Genomic DNA, 24,253 nt, shown 5'->3' on the forward strand with positions numbered 1-24,253 from the left:
TGGGGTTCTGTGCTGGGGAGTGTATTATGACATCTCCTTGCTCTTAGGAATGGGCTGGAGATGGAAGGCTCCCTCCAGGGCTAGACCAGTGAGTGTACATACTAACATTCATACTTCAGCAATCTAGGTAACTAAATCAGGAGCCGAACAGTAGTTTGGGAGCAGAAACAATGCAAAGGGCATCATTTAAGGTATGCTCTTCCCTACCCTCAAGAGCTGAGCTGAAAAGAACAAGTGTTTTGAATTTTATCTGCAGGTCAACTGAAACCCTGCTTCAAAAGATTGGATAAGTGGAAGAAGATGAGGATACAAAGCAAAGTGAACATGTAGTGTTAATACCAGTATCATCTAATGCTTTTTGTCCACAGGTCTTATACAGCTTAGTAAAGCACTCTTAAGTACTATCCCCACTTTACAGATGGGAGATGAGAGGTGCAGAGAGCTTAAGTGACACAGTTAATTACAACTCAGGTTTTTAACTACAGGCTCTCTCTGCCTCGTGGATACACTTGACTTGGGGGGGTCAAGTGCTCACTGTGGGTTGCATTCAGGACAGAACTATCACCTCTTCTCGATGAAAGTCCTCTTTCAGTCCACTGGTTTCAGGGAACCAAGCAGTATCCATTCGCACAAGTTTGCCTTGCAACTTTTGGTGTTTGAGATGTCACAAAATGATGCATGTTAAGATAACTTAAGTACCCAGGCACTAACAAGTGTAACATTTGAAATTCATAGCCTATTGCTGTGCTAAATGGATGCTCCCTACTGTATTGTCCTACATTTCTTACCATATTTCCCTGAAACACTGACATGTGGGAGACTTCAGAAGCTCACCTCTTCCCCAGTTCCTTTAAGTGCCATCATATCCAAGGTGTTTTCTCCATATGAATGTCAACAGTTCAAAGCCATTATGTTGGAACTCTTAAAATAACTGCAAGATGGTGGCAGGTTCAAGTGGTTGTAGAAAATGTTGACAGCTAGTCTACAGCAGCACTCTGACCACTGCTAGTACTGGACAGATTTGCTTGAAGCTGCCAGTAGGCAAATAAAGAGCTGTACTTGAGGGCTACAGGGGAAAGTGTGGTGCTTAGAAAGGAAAGTTTGCTGTAGCTGGACATGTGCCTCAATTTATAGTTTTTAAACATTAATGTATACAAGGGGCATTTAACTGATAGTCATTTAACGTAATTCCAGGCAGGAAGCAAGGCAAGGAACAGCCAAGGTGAGGACTAATAGTGAGAACCCTAACTACGTTGCCATCTGGAAAGTTCTACTAGAAGACTAAAGCTGCCTTCTCTTTAAAAGAAAAATCTTTCCAAATCCCCCATCTTCTAATCGTTATGTACACATTGTCACCACTTATGGAAAAAGTAGATCTTGAAAAGGAAGTCATATTCCCCCCAGCAAGGCGAGCAGGGGCTATGTCTACACTACAGCTGGGAGACGCATCTTCATGTGGCTTGAGCTAATGTACTACAAATAGTAGCACAGACACTGGGGCTGAAGCTGTAGCCTGGAAGCAGTCACAGTAGATCATATTCAGGACTCTAGTAACTTTAATATGGCATCCTCCAGTGAAGTCCTCATGGCATATTCTGCTATTTTCAGGGAATCAAGCGTTCTCCATTACTGTGGGTTTGAGAGCCTGAGGTGCAATATCCATGCTATTTTTAGTGCAGTAGGTTGATCTCTGCTAGTATGAGTGTACAACTAGGGGTGAGCCCCGGGGGGGGAGGGAGGAGACAGAATAGAAACATACCCTTAATTATTTCAGCACCATGCTGATTCAGTCCTAGAAACGCCATCTTGAAAAAAGAAAGACATACGAATGAGTAGTTTTCCAGATAGCTGCTGCACTTCACCCTCTTAGCACAGAATCACTGCTCATAGCAGTGCCTGTTGCCCCATACATCCAAATCAGGCTGAAGTAAGTAAATGGTGACAGAGCAACCATGAACATTTCTTCGTATTTACAGACTGCTTAAAGTTTAGGGTTTTTGCACTTGCTCTTTGGCAATACAGGATTTCAGACCTTGCTATAAAACTAAGGGCTTGTTTAATGCCATGACATCCAGTAGGCTCAGGGTGATTAAGAGGGGAAAGCACAGAAAGAAAGGGGAAGTCTTGTCTTCTGTCACCTGATAGCTACTAAGTTATTTAATGGTATTTCATAACAAATAACACTAGTCTCAATGTATAATTACACTGCAGAGGCTAAGAAAATTTCAGATAGTGCTACTACATTGAGATAGTAAGAAAAATAATGAGAAGCTATAAATACGTACATAGCAGACCATTTGAATTGTTTCTATTGACTTTTAGGTGGTGATGGTCAGAATTCACTTTGTGAAAACTAGGCATGGCAGACCCAATTCAGCTTAAGCCTTGATGCTGGTACTGTTAAACTAAGAAGATTCCCTTCCTGATTTCTGCAGATATATACTGTTGTTGGTAACATCTACCACTGAATGGAAAAACCACTCAAAAGCCATCTGTTATTCTACAACCACCCCCTACCCCAGAACAGTACCTTAGTATAACTTTCACTCCAGCCTCTCCCATGATAAGGAGCTATAGGGGAGCTGGCCAAACAAGCACTTGAAGGAACTATGCTTCATAGTCATTCTATGAATTTGCTAATTACAGTATCAAACTACTCACATATGAACATAGCTCTACCCACTTTGTTTTCTGAGAGTAAAATTGATCGATCCGTCTCTATTTATTTAATATATTGGCTCAATGGTTTAAACTGTCACATGCGGATGTAATACTAACCAAGATGAAGGCTTTCACAACAACAGCAGTATCTCAGACTTTCAGAATCTGAACAATATGGATCTTATAGGGCCCTTCCCCCCCATAGCATAGGTCACTTCCCCTCTTATTCATGAGCTTATAACATACCTGTGGCAGCTGCAGGAAGGGCTAACAATACAATTTATTAGATGGACATGAGTGCCAATACCCTACAGAACCATAGCACATCCTGAGGACTTAAGGAAATTATCAGAAGACACTGAGCACAAATAGCCTGAGAGGATTGCAAAGTAGAGTCTTCATACTTCCAGCTGGCAATTAAGTTAGGTAGAATGAAATCCAGACTTACTATACAAGTCAGTAGACTGACTCAGATTTTAGAATCTGACTATCACTAGAATTTCCCAGTTGGGAGAAAGATGTATTCTAGATGATCAACAGGAGGGAGTGTACTACTCTGTGAACAAAAGTGTTTTAGTGTCACTTTACAGAAAGCCCTTAAAAACTTGCTAAAAGTATACGTCAGCCTTGGGATTTAACTTTTTCATGCTACTTCACAAAGCTTGCATCTCCAGCCCAAAACATAAAGGCCAGCTAGCTAGCTTGCTTACTCTCCAGAAAACTCCAGTTTGCTAAGGCCGCTGTCAGAAGCTTTCCTGTCATTTAAAAAACACACCACTGTGATTTTCAGCATGATTGCTATAGGCATATAAAATATTTGGCAAAACTCCTGTCCAATCCATGGAGACAGAGGTGTTTGCTAGAGAGAATAAGGCTACGGTATTTTTTTTCCTCTAAGCAAGCTCATCAGAAGGATTAAAGCCTAATCTCACTAAGGGCCCCTAATTACACTACTCTTACACCCAGTGACTAGTACTCTACTCCAAAACTAGTTCTATGCTATGGTAACACACAGAGGGAATAAGGCTACCACGATTTGCTCCTAAAATAAGTACCATACAATAGTGGTAGCATCTAATCAACAATAGCTAGCAACAGGAGATGATGTCTTTTCAAACTGGTACAGTTTTATACTAATCGTTGTGGTAGTGCCTAGGAGCTATTGCACTAGGCACGGTGCAGACACACATGCACACAAAAAGGGTCCCAGCACTCTAAAAAGTTTACAATAAAGTATATAACAAGAGGCAACAGGTAGACACAGCCAGGAAGAACACAAGGAAACATTGTGACAATATTAGTCAGTCTGATAGCCAGTGAATTCAGGACAGCAGCTGCCTCTGTTGTCAAGATTGTTGTAGGTGTTATGGAAAAGAAGAGTTAAGAAAACTGAAAGGACAAGGATGTGGCTCTGCAGAGGATTACAAAACCTTTCCTCCAAATTTGTAAGGAGCCCCATAGCAGAAAGCACGGAAGGTGCTTATTTGAAAATTTAACTTTTAGATGATGGAGACTGGCATCAACATCATGGCATCAGGTAAGAGAACAAATAGCAGGGGAAGTGAACACATGCGGTTTATGTTTGATGCAATAAAAGGGGAAGCTAGTAGTAGGAATCTCCTTTAAGTCAACACTGTCGTTTCAATGTCAGCCTCAAGCCGGACCTGGCTTAAGGTGGCTGGGAAATACCTGTCCAAAAGTAGTTTAATACCGCTGCACAGTATTACCTGGAGGTCCAATGTAGCAGCACCCCACTGTACTAGGTGCTGTATAAAAATAAGACAATCCTTACCCTATAGCATCTACTATCTAGATTAATCCTTCTCATTCATATTAGAGAGCAGTCAGTCAGTGTTTGTATTGTGTTTTGAAAGCGCACACATTTCATAGAATGCAAATGAGCACAGACTAAGATGCTAGAAAGTAAAGTGCTGTAAGTGTCAAGTATTACAAAAAACAGTAGTGTAGGTTAAACCTGAACAAGCAAAGGCTAGGAGTCAAAATGGATATTTTGAGCCAAGTTAGAAAGGTGCAGCTTCATTTAAGTTAAAGATTCAAATACATATTTGGGAAAATAGTCACTAAAAATGCTCAAATATTGAAAGTTCTTTTTTAAACTGTCAAATCTGAGGTGAAATAGCCAATTGACAGCCATGTAACTGAAGGTTAGGAGGCTAAGAACTATTCGGTCCAGTTATTCATTCTGTTTATTGAACTGAAGAAAGGGAATACAAACATTTCTGTTAAGTGCTGTGCACTGACATGGAAAAAGTGTACTTTTCTTTTAAAAAACCCTAATAAAAACAAATCAGAAGTTATGTAGTTCCAATTAAACAATTTTCTTTTTAAAGATATGTTTAAAATACTACACATTTATAAAATAAAAAAAAGTTAACAAAGGGTGTTCTGTAAATAATTAGTAAAACAAGTGAAAATAAATATGAGACCCAACATTCTTATATTTTAATGTAATAATATAGCAAAGAAATTTAAACTACTTAATATAATCCAAGAGGACAGTAACAAAAATCCAGAAAGTTTAAGAACGCAATCCTTTGAAACATTTAATATCAGTCCATAGCAAATAGTCATTACATACCAAAAGCTCTAAGTGTTAACTAGTTCCACCACAACTCCATATAAATCTTGACAATTTAGAAATCTTGAGATCAACAGTAAAGTTCTTTTCTTGATCTCTACAGCTTGGTTTGTAAGTACATACATGCTTCGATGATCCATTTTACCCCATACATTTTCAAGGAGCCAATAACTTTTTTCCATCTGTGCCTAAAAATGTTAAGATTCAAATCTAGCACATTACCCTAACAATGAAAAATGTTTAAGTGAAAGATGGGGCACACTGAATTTCAAATTTATAAAAATATACTGATATGAACTGATGCCTGTAGTCAGAGGACACTTCACATACACACAATGTGACTTAAAGTATGCAACAGAACATGACCAGTACCTAGAACACTTGGTTCCATGTCTATGTAATACATACACACACACACACACACACACACACACACACACACACTCTCTCTCTCTCTCTCTCATATACCAAATAGGAAAACGTTCACACTTAGCTGTTTTACTGAACCCAGGTAATCTGGCTTAGCAGACAGGAAATGGGTTTATAGTTTGTGTTTCAGCAACAAGAGGCAGCTACTGCAGCAATTCAACACTGCACAATTCAATGAAGTCCACCCTGTTTTAAAAAGAAAAGTGTACAAGAGTTAATGAAGTTTTGCTAATTGTCTTTAAAATTAGCAGTTCTTCCTAAATCAAGTATGGTAGCTGAAAATGGACACAAACTAATTTGTATTTTTTTAAAGCCATATATAGGATTGAGGCTCCTCTTTTTAGCAATTGTTTCAAATAAATTAAATTGAGACAACTTACTGTTTTAGGGATATGAACAAGAGTTTACTCAAAGTCTGTCTTTTCTTCTCTCTAGTCGTCCCTCACATTATCAGCCAACAAATCTGGCTGTAAACTAGACTTGTATGTTGATTTCTCCCACCTTTATGTATATAGTCTACTCAAAATGGACTGACTGTGTCAGCTCTACTTTCCATGAAGCAATATTCTAATAAAGAAACCTTCAAACTTTTGTTTGGATTGGGAGCATTATTTATTGGTGCAGCGAGATGCCACTAGACACAAATACTGCCAATAGTGAATTGATTGCATTAAATGTTACCTGCTTGAAACCAGGATGACTAGTTATTGGCAAGAGAGTTAGCTAGTATTCCAGCTTGCATCTTTGCACAAGTTTTAAAATTATTAGGGTTACTTCTTTTACACTTGAAGAACTTGTACTAAAAGAGTGAGGGAATTGGACATAAAGTTACATTTTTCAGAAGAAAGATTTGTAACAGCAGCTTATTTCTCCCTTTGTGTTCCATCTCCTCTCTCAAAAAACTACTTACCTGAACAGTGCAGGCACATTCAGATAAATGGTTAAGCATAATTCAGGAAAGATTTACATTGCTGATAATCAGTAGCTATTGTGAATATTTTAAACAGCTACAAAAAAAATGCAAAAAACCCAAGATTACAGTATGTTCCCTCAGAAGTTTAGCATCAGTTACTAGAAATAACTGATAGTTGGGGATAAATATGACTCTTATTTGCTTCAATTCTTAGATCCCAGCCTAAGAACATTTTTAAGCACATGGAAATTAACACATTGCAGATGAGTCTACTGAATCTGCTTTTTCCATAGCCAAAGTCTTATTTTTGGTCTATGGGCAAAAAGTATTGGTACTTTTCAAACCACACATTATGACTATGTGGCAGCATGTGAAAAAGTTTAGGCTGCTCTTTTTGGTCTAGAGCCTAGAACAGTAGCCAGTCATCATTCACTGCCTATAGGCCTACAGGTAATCTTGCTGTCAGATTAAGTACCATAAAGCTTTGTTTTGCCACAGTCTCACCTTTCTATCAGTCTCTGCATATCACACGTAAGATGCAGGCACAATGTATATATAGCAAACTTGGAAAGACAGACTTCTAGAAATGAACCACACCACCTAGCTGGTGCAGAAGCCTTCCCATTTATATTGCATAGTTGAGTTACATAACTAAATTTAAGTGGCAATCTCAAAACGTGCTTCTCACTAACCCCATTCTGAAGTGTTCACCACATATACATTAGGAGTAGACTCTAAAGTCCCGAAGCTCTTGAATTGGGAGGTTGCAGGGAGGCAATACATATTTTGGCAAGAGAGAATTGAAATTTAATATTCTTTGTCACATATCTCAATGAAAGAGAAGGTACTGACTCAAGTGTGCTCTAATGTAGCTTGCACTAGATATGGAGTCCCTGCTAATAGTTTCAGCTACAGGCACTATGCTTAAAATCCTGTGAAGTGATTAAGCACAAATCAATCTTCTGGATTTATATTAGGGGCTTGATCCCACATGCCTTACACACACCAATTCTCAGTGATGTCTGTGTGTTTGTTCACCCAAAAACCGCAACAAAATGGGCTCCATATCATCTAAAAGTATAAAGGGTTAAAAAAACCCAGACAAAAACCCCTTCAGTTAGAGCATTACATGCTCTTAGTGGAGAAGAGATTTTTATTCAGGTTTAAAGGAGAGTGTAATGCTCTAACAATGCTTAAAATGCCAAATTAATAGAATATATGTGAAGCCTTGAAAGTTGTAAATAGCAGCACAGTTGCTGTTAGCAATTGTACGCTACTTTGAAGATGTAAAGCACTGTACAAAATTTAGATATTCAACTTTTATTTAAACCAAAATGGTTAGCCTGCCAAGACTTGAGCTGAGTGTTCTTTGCTTCTCCTGCAACCTGTACTATCACTGACACCACAGAACCAAGACTATCATCTTCATGCTGTGACATGCCATTAATAGTAGCAGAAGAAACAATGTTGATCTCCAGAATTAGCAGGTCAAGAGAACTAAATTTTCCATTTTTTGGTTGAAAGTTTGTTTGTAATCCAAGTCTACACAGATCTTGATTTCTAATATTAAACAATATTTTATATTTGTTTAAAAAGCATTTCAGTTTAATTTTAAAGTAATTTTAGAAAGGTGAAGACAAATGAACTAAACTGAAGGTATTGACATTCAGTTCTTATTTCAGATGGAAAAATATCAAAATATAGAATGAGGTCAAATTAAGGATTGGTCTCAACAAAAATTGTGTATACATTTTTAAGTGTTTAAGATAACATGCAAGTGAGTCAAATAACCTAATGGCCACAATCTGTTAGAATCTCTCTTGTATTATATGCCTTGGGAGCATCTATTTGGGGCCTGTGTTATTTCCTCCATTCCCATTACCCAACCATGAGTCTGTTTTTTCTTCCCATGGACAATGGCAAAAGTTAACCCTTCACCCAAACAAGGAGGACACTAGAGTACTTAGTCCCTGCAGGAGACTCATCCACCCTTTTGTTCACATCTTTCATGATGGCCTGCCTTCTTCCCTGCTCCCTTTTTACTTCATGCAGCCCTGATACTACCTTCATCATCCAGTTGATAAGAAGCAAACCTAACACCATTCCATAATCAACTGCCAACTAGTGCAGAAGCACACCAAGATACCAGGCCACCTGTTTATTTTGAGACACATACAGTACTCAAATTGTCTTTTTAATAGGAAATTAGGGAACCATTCCTAAAAGTGTCAGGCTATTCACAGCACCAGCACAGAACAAGGTCCAGCAGACACATTTAAACCTGTAAACTTCAAAATATCCCAAAAACCCAAAAATCTATGCATCTTTGTTAGTCAAATACTAAGGAAAATTCTGCAATTGTATTTAAGTTAGGGGGAAATTATACAAATCGTCAATATGTATTGTGATTTGGATGATTAAGGTACTTTTACTAAGTTTTAAAATTACAAAGCAAAACAGCATTATCCTTGTTTCAGATCCTTCCTAAGCTTTTATCAGAACTGTTGCACAAGTTAAGAGAAACTTGTTGCACATATTTATGTAATCTAAAAACTGACCTTTGTCCTGTTTAATAAACTACTAGTCTCATGGTGCATTTTGACAGCTCTCACTTCTAAATAATTCTGTTTCTTCATTAAGATGGGAAATGAGGTTTCTTTTAAAAGAATACTTCACATAGCCTGTGTAAAACTCTTTCCAGCCACTGCTTTTGACCATGTCTTGCATGACACTCTAAAAGAGCATCAGTTATACTGCATTTCACGACACTGTTTTTAAGCTGGTTTAAATTCCAAATGTATACAAATGAAGTCACTTTAATCCTATAAATAATTTATTTTTTTAAAAAAATTGTGCTGTTAACCCCTTTACAGGGCAACGAGCTATGTGAAAAGTACAAAACTTTTTGTCAAGTGTGACACAGAGTGCTTTTGACATAGTTCACTGGTTTATCGTCTGGATTTATAGATACTGCGCAACGGGCAAGGCTAGAGTCCATGAACCAAGCTGCAAAGATCTCAAGCTAAATAAGGCGGAGAGAGATTTAGAGAAACAAGAGACGGAAATACTTTCCTATCCAATGTATACTCTTCAGACTAAAGCACTCTTTCTATCAAGCCTTCTAAACTGTTAAATTAAGTTTTCCAAACAAGCATTTAAACTTCATTACACAGAAGAGCAACAAGAACAGTAGCCCGCCAGACAAAAAGGCAGGGGGAAAAATATATATATACTGAGTTCAATGGTTAGCCTGAATGTAGCACAGTTCTTCACAACCGATGGGGGGGGAGGGGTAATTTGACACGGCGTCCAACAATGTTCTGACGACGTGCTTCATCTCAACTGGTTACTATGAAGCAAGGTGGTAAATGTTTGGCCCCGACCGGGCTTCAGAAATGGTTCTTTTTTCATGACGAGCATGTCTGTCCAGCTATCAATCATGTTGTTTGCACCAAATCCCAAGCCATTTTAAAATACGACTAATTTTAAGTTAAAGAGAAGTCGTCTGCTCCAAATTCGCCATCAACTATCCATGCTACTGCATTCCTCTGAGCAAAGACAAGATGAAACGTAAAAGAAAGATTAAACTTGGATGATAAGGAATTTTTCAAGGTGTAAGAACCTCCACTACAAGATATACAAAATATAACTTACTTATATACATGTAACACACACACACAAATTTAACATGCTTCAGAGTAATTGTGCACTATGGATTTTATCCTTGTCACTGAAAGGAAGCTACTCTTTTCCATTCTATTAATGTATGTAACCAATAATCTTTTCACTTTAACAAAAAAAGTAGCTCTCTCTGACTTCCAAGTATCCTCTCTCCCCTTTCAGGACATTAATGCATAGTATTTGAAGAGGTTATTTTTGTTACTCAACACACACTACTTAAAAACTTAGTGACACACTGAAAATAAGCAATGGAGTGGACACTGATCTAGAACTGACATTTTTTCCTAGTGGAATCTCTTTCTTACTCTGACAATTTTTAGATATAGATCTATACTGGGAAAGGGTCACTACGGAGACAGCCCTGTTGCACTTCAGAAGTTCAGAGAATATTAAATGAAAACTATTACAAAAACCATCTGCTTGTTTTAAAAAGGATTCCTGAAGTATCGGAACACTAATCTAACTATGCCACCTAGGTTATACACAGAACACTATATAAAAGAAATCCACATTGTTTTTACTTTAAGTTTACCCCTCTGCCCCACTTTTCCTGTTATTCATGTTATACAAGCATTTGTTTTCTTTTGGGAGGCAAATCTTACATTTTAGATTAGCGTTCAGTGGTGGAAATTGGAAGGGAAAGGAATGAGGAGAACAGGAGCAGGAAAGTATTTTGGGTTTGTCAGGACTGGTAACAGAATATATAGTATTTTACATCTAAGGAAAGGGCTGATTTAGTTTAAGCCATTACCACCAGACAGCTGTTCAGTTTGTTAGCAATCTCAGTAGAAGGCTCGGAACTGAATAGCCATGAAAACTGAAATATCCTCATTGTAGTACAGGAAATTTCCTCAATAGAGTTGAGACAGCAGTAGGGGAAAAACTTGCAATTCTACTGCCTGTGCTGTACCAGTTCTCTGGGTAAATGTCTAGTCACCAGGGCTATTAGTACCTTTCAGGGGCATTAAATTCACTTAAGGCTAAATACCCTCATTCTGTTTCCAGAGTTAGGTTAGTATTTGTAATTTATTGCATAACAATTAGTATTTATACAATGTTTTATATATTCAAAGTATTAGAGAAAAAAATGTTATTTTACATGCAGTGAACACAGGCAATGTTAAGGCCATCTTGAGGTATCTAGGGACATTATAATCCACTCTAGCTCCATGTTGGGGGTTTAAATAGTTCCTGGATTCCTCCAACAGCATCACTTTCCAGCTGTATATGTTTGGGGGAATAAGTAGACAGATCATTTTGCAGTTTGACAATTGAGGCCTTTTTCAGGAAATGCAATTTTGTTTGAGGCTTAAGAGTTGTTTACTATATTATTTATATTCTTATTGAATGTTTTAATTATTGTCAAGAAATCCAAAGCAACTGGATGGATTATTTCAATTACATAAGCTTTCCAATATACATGGAAGTTGTTTTACCTTCAATATCCTGGTTGTCTATGAAAGGTGCTGGTCCCCATATTCTAACAGTGCCATCATCGGAGGCACTGGCCATCATGGATGGAATCTGCGGGTTCCAGCTCACACAGTTAACTGTACGCGTGTGCCCCGTCAGCTCTGCGATTGGCAGTTCACTACGTTTGTGCCAAATATACACTTTGTGATCTAAATAAAACATCGATTTGAAGCAGCAGCATGAGAAATATTTAATTAAAATGTCTTAAGTACGTAACTCTAATTTTTCATATAAAATTACACTCTTCCAGATACCTAAAAACACAGTATTGCCAATAAATAAATAAATAAAATTAAGTTTTGCAAATTCTAAAACTGAACCCCCCTAACGTGCAGCAACACTAGCAAGGTTTTGGTTTCACTCTAAAGAAGGGATCTGATCTCAAGAGAGTGTGGGCAAAACTCACAGACATGTCTCATTAAGACTTACAACTCTAGCGAGCTCATTATCTGAGGAAAAGCATCTGAGATGGCACTGAATCTTATAATTGTCAGCCAGCGCATGGCCAGAAAAACAAGTCAACCTCCTCCTGGGTTAAGGATATGCTGCTGCAAGTTGATTCAAGGAAAATACTGGTGATCACTGAACAACGTCTTGATACAATATTTAGAGGACAATACGTATGTATTACACAGACCCTGTGTTAAGATCCAATATTTAGGAGTAATAACTAAGGCCGCATTTAGAATAGTTAAAGTGCAAGTCTTGGTACAGAGGCCTCCAAAAATTCTAACCAACTTTGTCAATGACCTACTGGGGTCATGCACTTTAATAGTTGTGCTGTGCCTCTGTTTCCCCACGTGTAAAGTGGAAACAATTACTGACCAACCTCACAGGGTAAGGATTAATTAAATGGTTGTATGGCATTTTGAAGTTATAAAGACCTACATACTACATAGATTTCAAATAGGATTCTAAAGAACCTCCTTTTGTGAACAGTAGCAACTCCTGTTTATCATGCAATATTTAAAAAATAGTAATTAGTCAAATAATCCATTGCAAATCTCTCAAACAAAAAACCACACTGCTTCATAATGAACTGCATTTTATTTAAGACTAACTAGTTAAAATAATATTCTCTCCTAATGTAGATTAATAGCTTCTGACAAACCTGTAGACTGACTTGTTACTAAAGGCTGCATCAGGTTCTCTCAAATAAAGCTACATAGACTGAACTACAAACTATCCACTCACATCCATGTACACTTCTAGACTAGCTTTTCAGAATTAAAGCTTTGAGGAACAGACTAAGACAACAATTTACAAAATCCAATGCGATTCTGAAGGTTATAAAAACAAAAAACAAACCACACACACACACACACACACCCCTTACAAGACAGGCTCAACTCTCTGACCTACCTGCTAGAATAGGACCTGGGAATCATTTGGTAAATAAATTGCTTTCTGCTTAATCAGCTCATTTGAATAAAACCCCACCACATTATGGTATTTGCATGAAATACACCTTTTGTGTTTACATTTTTCAATCTCCTGATTTCAGATGAGAGAGATAAGTATCCATTCTGGTGTCAAATAAAATAAAACCAGTGCTGTGTCTATTCTGGGTCATAAGATCAGCATCTGCTGTCTGGAGAATCAAACTGTAAACACAAGCCAGCATTTTGGTGCTTGACAGTGGACGTGTGTGTAAAAGGAAAAGGACACACGAGCTAGATTAAGGCAGAAGTCAATTTTACTTTCAAAAGAGATTTCTTATTTATTTTCTTCCTATAAGTGCAGGTGGTAGAAAAAAGCCTACCTAGCTCACAACATACCTTTAAATTTAAGAGGTTATGACATTCTAATCTGCTACTTTTTTTGTACAGAGACTTTCACAGCAGCCACATTTGCAACAATTCAGTGCAAAGAGGCAACAGCCTCTGGCAGTCCGAATCTAAATAAGGTGCCATCAGCTTCAACTACAGCTGGGTAGTTTTTAGACACTGAAAATAAAAAAAAAATAAAAAAGCTGTTCTTAAGATGATGACCTGGATAAATTCATTACCACATTAATGTCACACACATAGGTCATAAGTGAAGTGGCAATTAAAAAAAAAAAAAGAAAAAAAGAAAAAAAAAAGACTTGTGTACTATAGCGTGTACACTCCCCCACACAAAGCATCAGTATTGCTCAAGCACACAAGCCGTGAACTTTCTGGCAGACAAGTACTAAACCCCACACCAGAGCTCTGGCTCAAAGCTGATGAGGATGACACTGCATTAGAGGTGCTATCTTTCAGCTGTTATATTCCACTAGGTTAGGGCAGAGGAGAAACTTGGTTTAAAATTTAAAGACCTTTCTGCACTCTCCAAAAGAGTAAGAAAGTGTGTCCTAGTCAACACTTCCTCTTTCCAAAGAGACTCACTGTGCGCTACTGAGTACAAAACAGTGGTTACTCAGTTTACCTTAGTGTACTACAAATACTTGGCCTGAGCAGGGCTCAGCATTGTACGTCCCATTGATCGCAATGGGAGTTGAAGGAGCTAAGCCCCTCACATGAAAGCAGTTTGGGACAGGCTCAATAACTAAATTATATTCTCACCACAGACTAATTATGAAAAACAACTCTTAAGTGACAAAAAAAAAAACAACCCATGCTAGAGTTGCCATGTCATCAATTGCTGGATTTGTGATTTTGTTTTTCCTCCCATTATAATTAGTTCCACTTGAGTTGAGATGACTACTCTCCTGGGATTAAAATCATCCGACCACACCTGCCTTTGAAAAACTACTAATCAAATTAATTACTCACTCACTACAGAACTATTTTGACCAAAAGCACAACTGCTAACGTCATGCCTCTCAAAACCCCCCACATACCTACACATAGTTAAAGCTTACTCAGTGCTATAAACCCATTATAGGAGAGAAATGGAAGAGATCTAGAGCATACAGGCTATCCTTTCTACTAGAGCAGAACTGTTCCTTACAATGTATAACTTCAGGTGCACTGACACACACCTTTGTTTACTTCTGTGGACAATAATTTCCTTTTATAGATGATAGTTGCTGGTAATAGCATTAACATTAATTAAAAATACATTGCATCATCCCCTTTTATATACACTGTGTGCTTGAAATGTACATCAACTAACATCTGAAGTCTTTAAAGTTGATGTTACCTTCACTGCCACTAGCGATGAAGTCTTCGTTATGGCCTCCAAAACACGAGTGAATTGTGTAAAACCCTTGTGTAACACCTTGATACTTTCTCACTAAAACTCTGTCTTGCAAGTCCCATAAGTGAACTCCCTGGGGGGGCAAAGAGCATGCCGGAGGTTATTTTTTATTGTAAAACAATAGCCAGCACCTACCCTCAAAGTATTCCACTTTTATCATGTGTTTATTTTTGGCATGTAAACCAGCTTAGGCAATAAAACTAGACTATAATGTGAAATTGAATGGATCTCACGCACTAGAACAATGGCTTAAACTCTTGTCCCGTCTCCTATTCTAGCACCCAATTCTCTACTTCATGGTTTCCAAAATCCTTAAATTCTGAAGTCCATAAAGAAAAGTTACATGGAACACCAATATTCCAGGGATGATAACTCTAGAATATTGCTGCAACGTTGGGAAGCCAAACGTATAAAATGAAGTGTTTACCTCTAACAGCAGATATTTTGTAATTTACAGTCAAAATATTTCTCCTCATACTACTTTTGTGAAGCCTTTTTAAAAAAAATGACATCTTCCCTTTTGGAGAATCCTATTTGTTTATTTGTATATCTGCACATACTGTGAACTACATTGTGTGGAATACTGTTTTGTCTATTGTTTTATACAGGGGTCGGCAAACTTTCAGAAGTGGTGTGCCGAGTCTTCATTTATTCACTCTAATTTAAGGTTTCAAGTGCCAGTAATACATTTTAACGTTTTTAGAAGGTCTCTTTCTGTAAGTCTATAATATATAATTAAACTACTGTTGTACGTAAAGTAAATAAAGGTCTGTAAAATGTTTAAGAAGCTTCATTTAAATTTAAATGCAGAGTCCCCTGGACCAGTGACCAGGACCTGGGCAGTGAGAGTGCCACTGAAAATCAGCTCGCGTGCTGCCTTCGGCACACGTGCCATAGGTTGCCTACCCCTGGCTTAATACCATTACAGATCCCAAATTCCCTCAGATTTTCTAAAAAAATAAAATTAGCAGTGGTAAGAAAAAGTCTTAGTTGTATTTTTATCTATCAACTTACCTGAGTTGCTACATTTAACAAAGCTAATCTGCCATTTTTTGAAATAGTAAATGACATAATAGGATGATCTTCTTGTACTCTGAAATCACAGGAAAGACACCATAATGTTAGGAGTACTACTGTTTGGACATTGAAAACTTTTGTGCTTTCTTGGTGTTACATTTTTTTTTTTTTTTTAATTTGCAATACTTCCACTCATATTTATAACTAAGTGGGCCATGGCTATTGTATTTGAAAGGGGATTACAACCACAACTGAGTTTAAGTCATCTGGTTCTATTTCAGTATTTGCTGAGTCCACAGAGAAACTATACGACGTAGACAGTCTGTGTAATGTATCAGAACTACAGTTTTCTCAGAGGAATCAGACTAGATTTATGAGAGTTAAGAATTTGTAAGAAAAAAGGTAGTTACATGTTCCTGTCTGTAAGGTCCTCAAAGTTGTAACCCCGAATTCGCTGGTGCGTGTCCGACGCCAGAACAGTCTTCCCATCGCTCAAACACCAGAGGCATTGCACTCTCACCCCTTCCCAGGAGTCAAGGAGATTACCATCTAGATCCTGTTTAGGAAGGAAATATAACCAAGTGTTCTTTTAAGTTAGATTTCTAAGGAATTTTGATGAGAGCTTTTAGCTGTAACAACTAAAAGAATGAAGCAAGAGAAGATTTCTCTTGTCCCGTATCAGATAAAATGTTGGTGATCATGAGAATTAGTGCATTGTTTGGCATCGCCTTCCATCTCCACCCTCAAACCAACACAGAGGTCAGGAGAATCTCTTGTTTGACATGGCTGAAATCTAAACTCATGGCTCAAGTCAGCCAGTTATTCGAAGACCTCAACTCTTCCAGCACCATCGCAGTACTCCCAACACAATGATCCAGACAGCAAGAAACCAGACCCCCAAATGGATGGTCCACAGCATATCCATACGACTGATTCCTCCCTTCCTTTTTGAAAGTAAATAGTTAAATTATAGCTTTGCATGCTAGGAATATAAATAGTCCAGATGAATTCTATGGAAAGCTAGTTTCCTTGGCCTAAAGTGTTCACTAGTCAATGATTCCTGTGAACCAAAGTCAGAGAATGCTAAAGAAGTTGCTCATCAACTAAACTGACCCAGCACACTAACGTTTGTTTCAGTAATACACCTGCTTTGGTACCAAAGAATGAAAAAGCCCTGTCAGGGCATTAGTACGTATGCTACTCTACCTCCAAAAGTAGGAGGGCCAAAAGATTCCACAGGCAACTAAATTTATAATAAGTTACATTATTTTTCATTACAAGTACTCTAGTGACTACTTCAACATATGGAAAAAATAGACCAATTAACCATGTTACACCTGTTTTTACTAGAGTTGTCAAGTGTTTAAAATAAAAAATCACGATTAATCATTTTTAATTGCACTAACAAACAATAGAATACCACTTATTTTAAAGTATTTTCTATATATTCAAATACAGGCTCAGGGCTTCAGCCCCCATTCCACAGCACACGGGGCTATCTCCCCGCCCAGAGGTACGCAATGAACATGTACTAATTTTGTCTTCAGTTAATTGCAGGCATTAACTGTGATTAATTGACAGCCCTAGTTTTTACTCTTAAGTGCATTCTACTGTTTTCAGCTGCAATGAAGCAAGTGTTCTGAGGGGACATGAACACACAGGTAGCACTTACACACTGATAGAACTGTCCACGCTGCCCTCCTGTTACAAAGCGTTTCCCATCTGGATTCCAAGCCACACTGGTTAAACTGTCTTCATGAGATTGACTCATCTTTGTCCTCAGCTCCCCAGTCTGGGGAGGAAACAAAGAAAATCAACCACTACAAAATCCAGTGTTCCCCACCCCTACAGACACTTAATTAACAGATGTGTATGAAAACTTAACCTAGTGTTTCTAATTATGGACATTTCACTGCATTAATTGAATAAAAAGGTAAAGAAAGTTGCAGATTATGAAAGCCTTCTAGGGAGCGATGAGGAGGTGGAGCTGGGGTCATTCTAATTTTCTTTCAGCATGGGAAACTGTCAGCCATGTTCTCACTCAAGCAGTTGCAATGAGCCCAGCCTCAGAACTTTTTTGCTTCCACTACAGATCTGAAGCCAGGGCAGACAGTGGGTGTATTTAATGGATTTGGAGGGAAGAAGAAAGGAAAGAAAACATATCAAGGAAGGAGAAAGTGAAAGATCAATGAAGGAAGGGAAAAGATAAATGACAGGCACAGGAAAAAAAAAAGAAGACTGAAGAAAAAAGGAAACCAAAAGAAGGCAGAGACAGTAATTTTTTTTTTTTTTACACTACAAAGCAGAGTACCAAAAATCTTAAGAATGTAAGAATGGTGATAGTGGGTCAAACCAGTGGTTTATGTAGCCCAGTATCCTGTCTTCCAACAGCAGCCAGGGCCAGATACTTCAGAGGGAATGAACAGAACAGGGCAATTATTAAGTGATCCATCTCATTGTCCACTCCCAGCTTCTGGCAGTCAGAGGGTTAGGGACACCCAGAATGTGGGGTTGGATCCCTCACCACCTTAGCTAATAACCATTGATGGACCTAACCTGCATTAATTTATCTAATTTTTTTTTTTTTAAACCCAGTGACACTTTTGGCCTTCAACATTCCCTGGCAACTAGTTCCACAGGTTGACCATGCATAGTGCAAAGAAATACTTCCTTATGTTAAATTAATAGGCAGCAGATCTAAAACTAACTGGGTCATCCTGGGTTCTTGTGTTATATGAAGGGGTAAACACTTCCTTATTCACTTTCTCCACATCATTCGTTATTTTATAGACCTCTATCATAGCCTCACTTTAGTCATCTCTTTTCTAAATTAAACAGTCCCAGTCATTTTAGTATCTTGTTGTGTGGAAGCTGTTCTATACTCTTAATTATTTTTGTTGCCCTTCTCTGTACCTTTTCCAATATATTTTTTTTTTGAGAGGGGGAGACCAGAATGCAAACAGTATTCAAGGTGTGGGTGTACCATGAATTTATATATTGGAATTATGTTATTTACTGTCTTATTATTTATCTCTTTCCTAATGGTTCCTAACATTCTATTAGGTTGACTACTCCTGCATACTGAGCCGATGTCAGGGAACTATCCACAGTGACTCCAAGATCTTTTTCTTGAGTGGTAACAGCTAATTTCGACCCCATCATTTTATCCATGAGAGGACCGTCTCTCTTTTCCCATGACTACTTACTTTGATTAAGAGTCTTTGGTGTGGGATCTTGTCAAAGGCTTTCTGAAAGTACTCTATACTCACTAGATCACCATTGTCCACATGTTTGTTGACCACTTCAAAGAATTTTTAAAGATTTCTGGGGCATGATTTCTTTTTACAAAAGCTGTGTTGATTCATGCCCAACACATCATGTTTATTGCTGTTTCTGATAATTCTGTCCTTTACCATAGTTTCCACCACCTTGTCTGGTATTGAAGTTAGGCTTACTGGCCTCCAGTTGCCAGGATCTCCTCTTAAAAACTGGCATTACATTAGCTATCCTCCAGTCATTTGGTACGGAGGCTGATTTAAGGGACAAGTTACGTACCACAATTAATAGTTCTGCAATTTCATATTTGAGTTCCTTCAGAACTCCTGGGTAAATACCATCTGCTCCTGCTGATTTTAATTCATCAATCTGTTCCAAAATCTCCTCTGACTCCTTAATCTGTGACAGTTCCTCAGATTTGTCATCTAAAAATAATGGGTATGGGGTGGGATTCTCTCTCACATCTTCTGCAGTGAAAACCTACGCAAAAAGTTCATTTAGCTTCGCTGCTATGGCCTTATCTTCCTTACAATAGCTTATAGTTAACCACTCTCTGGATATTGTACCTTAAACTCTCCATGCTAGGATGGCCTTTTTCCATGGATTGTACAGTAGGAGTGTCATACTCATTTGAAAGGGCCAAATGCCAAGGTTCATTATGGTCTGAGATATAAATCCACAGGGATATAAATTTTGAACTTCGTACTCTCCTCAATTTTCATTGATCTCTCACTGGTATCACCAGAAGGTTTGACCAGAGTGAGCTTTTATGTAGTGACTCTCCTCCCACTACTTCTGCCTTCTGTTTCTCCAAGCCTCTCTTCTGTTCTTCCCTATGTACTTCCTTCCCTGCAACAACTCCCTATTCTCTCAAGGGCTTCACTCCTGTCTCCTAAAATGATCAGCAATGGAATATGTAACCTTGATACTGAAAGGTCTTTGTTGGCCTTAAGAGTCGACATTCCAATGGAGATTAATAAGGAACAGTTTAGCCTGAAACAGTGACTCAGAGGTGTCTGCAGACTCAGACATAATGATTACTGGTTTACACTGTTAAACGTTTCAAATGTGATCTCTGCAGCTACAGGTGCTAAAACTCTTTATTTTAAATGACACCTTTGATTTTTCACAATCTGAACATGTCCTTTAGGCCAGATACAGTCTGTATGGGCCACATGCTTCTTCTAAAGACAAAAAGTAAATTACACCCCTACCCCTATATAACGTGGTCCTATATAGTGCGAATTCAGATATAATGCGGTAAAGCAGTACTCCGGGGGAAGGGGCTGCTTTACCTCGTTATATCCGAATTCATGTTACTGCAAGCAGTTCCTCTGCGCCTGCGTTACTTGCTGAGGCCCTCCTCGGGGCCCCCCCACCCCAGCTCACCTCTGTTCCATGTCCTCCCACAAGTGCACCACAGTTCCACTTCTCTCTCCTCCCTCCCAGGCTTGCCGTGTCAATCAGCTGTTTGGCACAGCAAGCATGGGAGGGAGCAGCAGAGCTGCCGCGCTTGTGGGAGAAGGCAGAGGCAGAGAGCTGAGGTAGCGGGGCTGCAGCAAGTAAGGGGGGGAGGGGGCCAGCAGAGGAACTGCTCACTGCCCCAGATCACCTCTGCTTTACCTCCTCCTCCCACCACGAGCATACCGCTTAGCTCTGCTTCTCCTCCCTCCCTCCCAGGCTTGCCGCGCCCAACAGCTGATTGGTGCAGCAAGCCTGGGAGGGAGGGCGGAGAAGCGGAGCTGCGGCACGCTCATGGGAGGAGGTGGAACGGAGGTGAGTTGGGGAGGAGTGGTTCCTCTCCCTACCCTGATGTAACGCCGTCTCATCTATAACACGGTGCGATTTTTCAGCTCCCAAGGACTGTGTTATATCAGGGTAGATGTGTACGCCCTCGACTGTCTCACACACTGAACAAAGACAGGACCAAATGCTCTTAGATCACACCCACAAACGTCTCAGCACTATGTGGATGGGTCAGACTCCACCACACTGGCCACTTGGAAAATTAAATTAAAGAAAACAAACACAGTACTTGGATTCCCAGCTACTTCCTCACCTCGCCGATAAGCCCCATAAATGTCACTTGAACATTATAAAGAGGAGTTGTAATGTTTCTAAAAACCACGCACTAAAGGAATTCACTCCTTATAAATCCTCAAAGAAATCCTCTTGAAGTGTATCATCCAGATTTTTCAAAAAACGGTAACTTCTCTCTGGTATGGATGATCACTTGGAATAGAAACATTGCAGCCACCTCTTTGTATTCCAGAGTTGAAAGGACAGAAGATCCATGAAGAGTAGACTCATTGACAAATTAGTTTCATTTCTGTTCACATTTAATATACAAAACTTTATATTCTACCTAGATTTGGGAAAGATTTGGGTTTATCAGCAACCTTTTTAATAAAATAAACGGCAATGTTTCCATGTTCACCTATATAGAAACAAGCTTACTGAAGTGATTTCATCACTACTGAACAGTTCTAATGCATAGTAAAGCCAACTGCTAGAGTTAAACATGAAATTTTATATTAATATTGGATTTCTTACTTGTACATTCCAGAGCCACAGCTCAGAGCAGTCATCTGGGCCACAGGCAACAAGATAGTTGTCATCTGGACTCCAAGCAATGTAAGAAACACCATATGCATGGCCTTCTAATGTTTTAAGCAATTTTAGCTGGTGCGTATCCTAGGTAAAACAAATACATATATGCTAAAAAGACTAGTCAATATTGGCATAAATTTGAGCTACTGTCAAGACAACCTGAGCCAGATTTTATAGTCTGGAGTTTTGATAGGATTTCTACCTAATTCAGGCCTGTATGATTTGGCCATTATTTTTTAAAACAAAACATTCTCTTTAGAGAATCTTAATCTCTATTTGTAAGTGAGCAGTTACCACCCTATAGAGTAGATCCATATACACACAAAAAAGCCTTTCCAAAATTCCCAACATACAGAGAGAAGCACTAGTAGATATTCTGCGAATGTTTTTTCTTCCTTTGTTTTGTTATGGAACTCACTGACAGAGTTCTGTGCAAAAACAATACGGCCCATACTTTAGATTATGCAAGATACCTAGCAATTATGCAATATTTCATCTTCAAAGCACTGTAGGAACTTTACACAGTGGAACCCGTCTTTACACCCTTGTGAAGTAGACAAGTATTGTTAACCAAGTTTTACAAGACGATTAAATAAGACAGAAGTTAGGTGATGTGCCTTGGGTCAGGCAGTGAACATGATAGAATTAGGATTAGAATTTCAGAGTTCCTGGTGCCATAGTCAGCTACAACACTTCCAACTGCTAGTTTCAAAATAAAATATTCAATTGACCATAATAATATTTTCCTCCAGTTCTTTGTAGTTGTAGGAATGTAAGAGCCTCCCTTATTAAAGTGATATAAATGTTACAGGACTGTCAGCCAGTTGTGAAGAACTGCCTGTTTTAAATTGTATTTAGTCATTAATACTGACAGTTTTAGTTAATGCATGAGGCATTCCTTTTGCCTACTGAACTACTTTAAAACAACAGTCGATTGTAAAATGCAAGATAGTGTTTAGCAATTTAATGGCAGGACAGCTCATAAGAGCAAAGTCGTAAGGTATTTATCAACTATTTGAAATATTAAGGTGGTGTTTATGCTATTAAACAACATCTTGTCAGTTGCTGGCTTGATCCAAACCCTGAAATCTTCCAGTTGAGTATTGGCCCAACTGTAGTCACAAGCCTCATGAATCTGTCCAAAGTCATATTAAAGATACAGTGTATAGTGATCAGATTATTAACAACTGTTCAATTAGGGAAGTATTTATTAGGTATTTTTACTCTCCATTATTTGAAAACATTTCCTACTTGCCCACTATCCTTTGTGGCTTCTGTCTTTTCCCATACTGAAAAGTCTCCTCAAGGATTAAAGAAAAAAAAAATTAACTCCACTAAATCACCCCGGCAAGTAAAGAGTGCAGCCTTCTGAACTTTAACCAATGCAGTACTGAGCCTGCACACAGATCCAGTTCCTTTTGTCACTGTTCATTACTGCTAGCCAAAGCTGAGGAAATGTGATTAGTTTAGTCATTTTCACTGCTCCGGATCAGAACCTTATTGGCAGAAGAGACCATTCTTGCCATTTTCACATTTTCCCCCAAGCACTCAGAATGAATGCAAGACTATTCTTGCCATTTTCCCTGCTGCCCATAAGGGTCCAAACTGCAGCAGTGAAACTGATTAGACTCATTAAATTACCTACTCCTTGGGAAAACAAGGAAAAGTGCAGGCACTGGAGGCATTTATAGAACCTGAAAAAAGGCTAGAAAAGGAGATAGATTAGGATTATTTATTTGTGCTTACCTGAAAATTTCCTCTCTTATATCGCAAGGTCCATAGATCCTGTATGCAGAAAGCCCAATGCTTACTGCATGAGATAGATCTCATAGACACTGACAGCAGCCTAAACTCCTTCCTCTGAAGTTGCTCTCCAGTTTAGGTTATCTCCACAGTTAAAATTTTTAGATTTAATTTAAAACATATGCCTACTTCAGGAAGTGAGTTTACATAAATTTTAAAAACTAAGTATATAAACTCCTTCACATATCCCTTAGTTTGCCCCGACGGGCTAGGTGTACAGGTCCTGCCACTTGACACAAAAAAAGAAAAGCAGCAGCATTCAGACAGATGAGTTTTCCTATTCTTTGGTGAAACAAGATCCACAAATCCTACAACAGAATTTTTGAGCAGTGCAAGATCTTTTAGAAAGGGAACAAAGATTCTGAAATACAGAGATTCCCTCACAAAAATTTGTCTGCAGTGAAGTGCGTAGAACTCCCTCCTAAGGCTGTACTCACTGAAGTTTAAGAACTACTTTGTAGAATTTAGTCAATGCATTGGTTAACAGCCACATGGTCACTTGAATGGCTTTTTTGCCTAAGGGCATTAAAACAAGGTTATAATTTCCATAGAAATGCCTGGTCAACAAGGCTGTTCTAAGAAATTGCTGGACATCCAGGTGCACTGAG

General features: G+C 38.5%; 1 protein-coding gene across 3 annotated transcripts in view; it reads right to left on the minus strand.

Moving 5' to 3' along the window:
- Window positions 1-4,850: 4,850 nt before the first annotated feature.
- The window catches only part of WDR26 (WD repeat domain 26), a 46,256-nt gene continuing 26,853 nt past the window's right edge, over window positions 4,851-24,253 (minus strand). For 2 of the 3 annotated variants that reach the window (XM_050948542.1, XM_050948543.1), the window contains 7 exons: window positions 21,786-21,926; window positions 17,629-17,748; window positions 16,367-16,512; window positions 15,954-16,032; window positions 14,883-15,012; window positions 11,720-11,905; window positions 4,851-10,150 (listed from right to left, as the gene is read on the minus strand). In XM_050948542.1, coding sequence (XP_050804499.1) covers window positions 10,125-10,150; window positions 11,720-11,905; window positions 14,883-15,012; window positions 15,954-16,032; window positions 16,367-16,512; window positions 17,629-17,748; window positions 21,786-21,926 — 828 coding nt within the window. In that variant the 3' untranslated portion in view covers window positions 4,851-10,124. Of the gene's footprint in view, window positions 10,151-11,719; window positions 11,906-13,534; window positions 13,703-14,882; window positions 15,013-15,953; window positions 16,033-16,366; window positions 16,513-17,628; window positions 17,749-21,785; window positions 21,927-24,253 lie in introns of those variants that run through there. The other variant, XR_007773752.1, reaches the window with a different exon arrangement.

Source organism: Gopherus flavomarginatus, chromosome 4, assembly GCF_025201925.1.
Source record: "Gopherus flavomarginatus isolate rGopFla2 chromosome 4, rGopFla2.mat.asm, whole genome shotgun sequence".
NCBI lineage: Eukaryota > Metazoa > Chordata > Testudines > Testudinidae > Gopherus > Gopherus flavomarginatus.